This window comes from Pyrgilauda ruficollis, unplaced genomic scaffold (genome assembly GCF_017590135.1).
Source record: "Pyrgilauda ruficollis isolate IOZ18807 unplaced genomic scaffold, ASM1759013v1 scaffold1031, whole genome shotgun sequence".
NCBI classification, from domain to species: domain Eukaryota; kingdom Metazoa; phylum Chordata; class Aves; order Passeriformes; family Passeridae; genus Pyrgilauda; species Pyrgilauda ruficollis.
This window is the reverse complement of record NW_024508447.1, coordinates 7,815-10,184: the sequence shown is the minus strand read 5'-3', so window position 1 is coordinate 10,184 and position 2,370 is coordinate 7,815. Positions and strand designations below refer to the sequence as shown.

The 2,370-nt window shown below is 65.5% G+C and overlaps 1 protein-coding gene across 1 annotated transcript in view; it reads left to right on the top strand.

Annotated features, from left to right (window-relative positions):
* Window positions 1–6: 6 nt before the first annotated feature.
* The window catches only part of LOC121354688 (IQ motif and SEC7 domain-containing protein 2-like), a gene marked incomplete at its 3' end in the record, with an annotated part of 10,173 nt that continues 7,809 nt past the window's right edge, over window positions 7–2,370 (top strand). The window contains 2 exon segments of the mRNA XM_041469466.1: window positions 7–310; window positions 2,150–2,368. Coding sequence (XP_041325400.1) covers window positions 2,156–2,368 — 213 coding nt within the window.

The window sequence follows — 2,370 nt, the reverse complement described above, 5'->3', positions numbered from 1 at the left end:
TCCCGACGTGGGGGTGACGCGGTGTCCCCGCAGCGTGGACGGCGAAGCCCCGGGCAGCGAGGGGGGGGGCCCGGTGCCCGACAGCCCCGGGAGACCCCCCCCGTACCGGGGCCTCCCCCAGCCCGCGCCCCAAGGCCCGGGGGGCGCGGGGGGCGGCCCCGGGGGGGGCTCCCCGGGCGTGGGCTGGCCCCGGCTGCCCCCCCAGCCCGCCAGCGTGGCCCTGCGCAAGCAGGAGGAGGAGGAGGAGAGCAAGAGGCCGAAGGCTCTGAGCGACAGCTACGAGCTCTCCACCGACCTGCAGGACAAGAAGGTAGCTGGGGACACCTGGGGACACGTGGGGACAGCCCTGGGGACACCCCCGGGATGGGTCCTGCTTGTGTGATGGTCACAGCCCACGTGTGGTGGTCACCTGCCACGTGTGACAGTCCCCAGCCTGCGTCACCAGACCCGTGGCATGGTCCCTGTCCCCATACAATGGTCCCTGTCCCCATGTCACAGTCCCTGTCCCCATATAATGGTCCCTACCCCCGGGATGGGTCCTGCTTGTGTGATGGTCACAGCCCACGTGTGGTGGTCACCTGCCACGTGTGACAGTCCCCAGCCTGCGTCACCAGACCCGTGGCATGGTCCCTGTCCCCAAAAAATGGTCCCTGTCCCCATGTCACAGTCCCTGTCCCCATGCAATGGTTCCTGTCCCCATGCAATGGTTCCTGTCCCCCTGTCACGGTCCCTGTCTCCATGAGGCCACCGTGTCCCCTCTCTCTGCTGCCAGCCCTCCTTCCCTGGCTGTTGTCTCACCTGTGTCCTTCTCTTGCCCTGTCCCCTCCCTGTCCCCATGGCCACATGTCCTTATCCATGTTTTGATGTCCTCATCCATGTCCCCGTGTCCCCATCTGTGTCCCCATGTCCCCATCCCCATCCCTGTCCCCATCCCCATCCATGTCCCCATCCCCACCCCTGTCCCCATGTCCCCATCCTCATCCATGTCCCCATGTCCCACATTTCCATGTCCCCATTCACATCCCCATGCCTACATGTCCCCACCCATGTCCCCATCCATGTCCCCACGTCCCCACCCGTGTTCTCATCCCCATCCCTGTCCGCATGTCCCCATCTGTGTCCCCATGTCCCCATCCTCATCCATGTCCTCATGTCCCCACGCGTGTCCCTGTCCCCATGTCCCCATGTGTGTCCCCATATTCCTATCCTCACCCACGTCCCCACATCCCCACATCCCCTGCCACGTCCCCACGTCCCCACACATGTCCCCATGTCCCCATGTCCTCTGCCATGTCCCTATGTCCCCACATCCCCATGTCCCCTGCCATGTCCCCACATCCCCTGCCATGTCTCCATGTCCCCATCCTTGTCCCCACACGTGTCCCCATGCCCACATCCTCATCCATGTCCCCGTGTCCCCTGCCATGTCCCCACGTCCCCCTGTCCTCTGCCATGTCCCCATGTCCTCCCATCCCCACATCCCCTGCCATGTCCCGATGCCCCCATGCGTGTCCCCATGCCCACATCCTCATCCATGTCCCCACGTCCCTATGTCCCTACCCACTTCCCTATGTCACCATGTCCCCTGCCATGTCCCCATGTCCCCATCCCTGTCCCCATGTCCACACATCCCACCCATGTCCTCATGTCCCTATGTCCCCACCTCCCCTGCCATATCCTCATGTCCCCACCCATGTCCGCACATCCCCTGCCATGTCTCCTCGTCCCCACATCCCCATGTCCCCTGCCGTATTCCCACGTCCCCACATCCCCCACCATGTCCCCATGTCCCCATCCTTGTCCCCACACGTGTCCCCATGCCCACATCCTCATCCATGTCCACATGTCCCCACGGCCCCTGCCATGTCCCTATGTCCCCTGTCACGTCCCCACATCCCCACATCCCCTGCCATGTCCCCACATCCCCCACCATGTCCCCACATCCCCTGCCATGTCCCCACACGTGTCCCCATGCCCACATCCTCATCTATGTCCCCACGTCCCCACATCCCCTTCGATGTCCCCATGTCGCCATGCATGTCCCCATGTTCCTATCCTCACCCACGTCCCCACGTCCCCATGTCCCCATGCGTGTCCCCATGTTCCTATCCTCACCCACGTCCCCGTGTCCCCACGCGTGTCCCCGCAGGTGGAGATGCTGGAGCGCAAGTACGGCGGCTATTTCCGCTCGCGGCGCGCGGCGCGCACCATCCAGGCGGCGTTCCGGCGCTACCGCATGGCGCAGAAGTTCGAGCGGCTGCGCAGCGAGGGCGGCCGGGCGCGACGCCTGGCGCTGCCGGGGCTGCGCCTCCAGTTCTCCTTCGAGGAGTACGACCGCGGACCCCCGGCCCCCGCCCCCGGGCCGCCCCC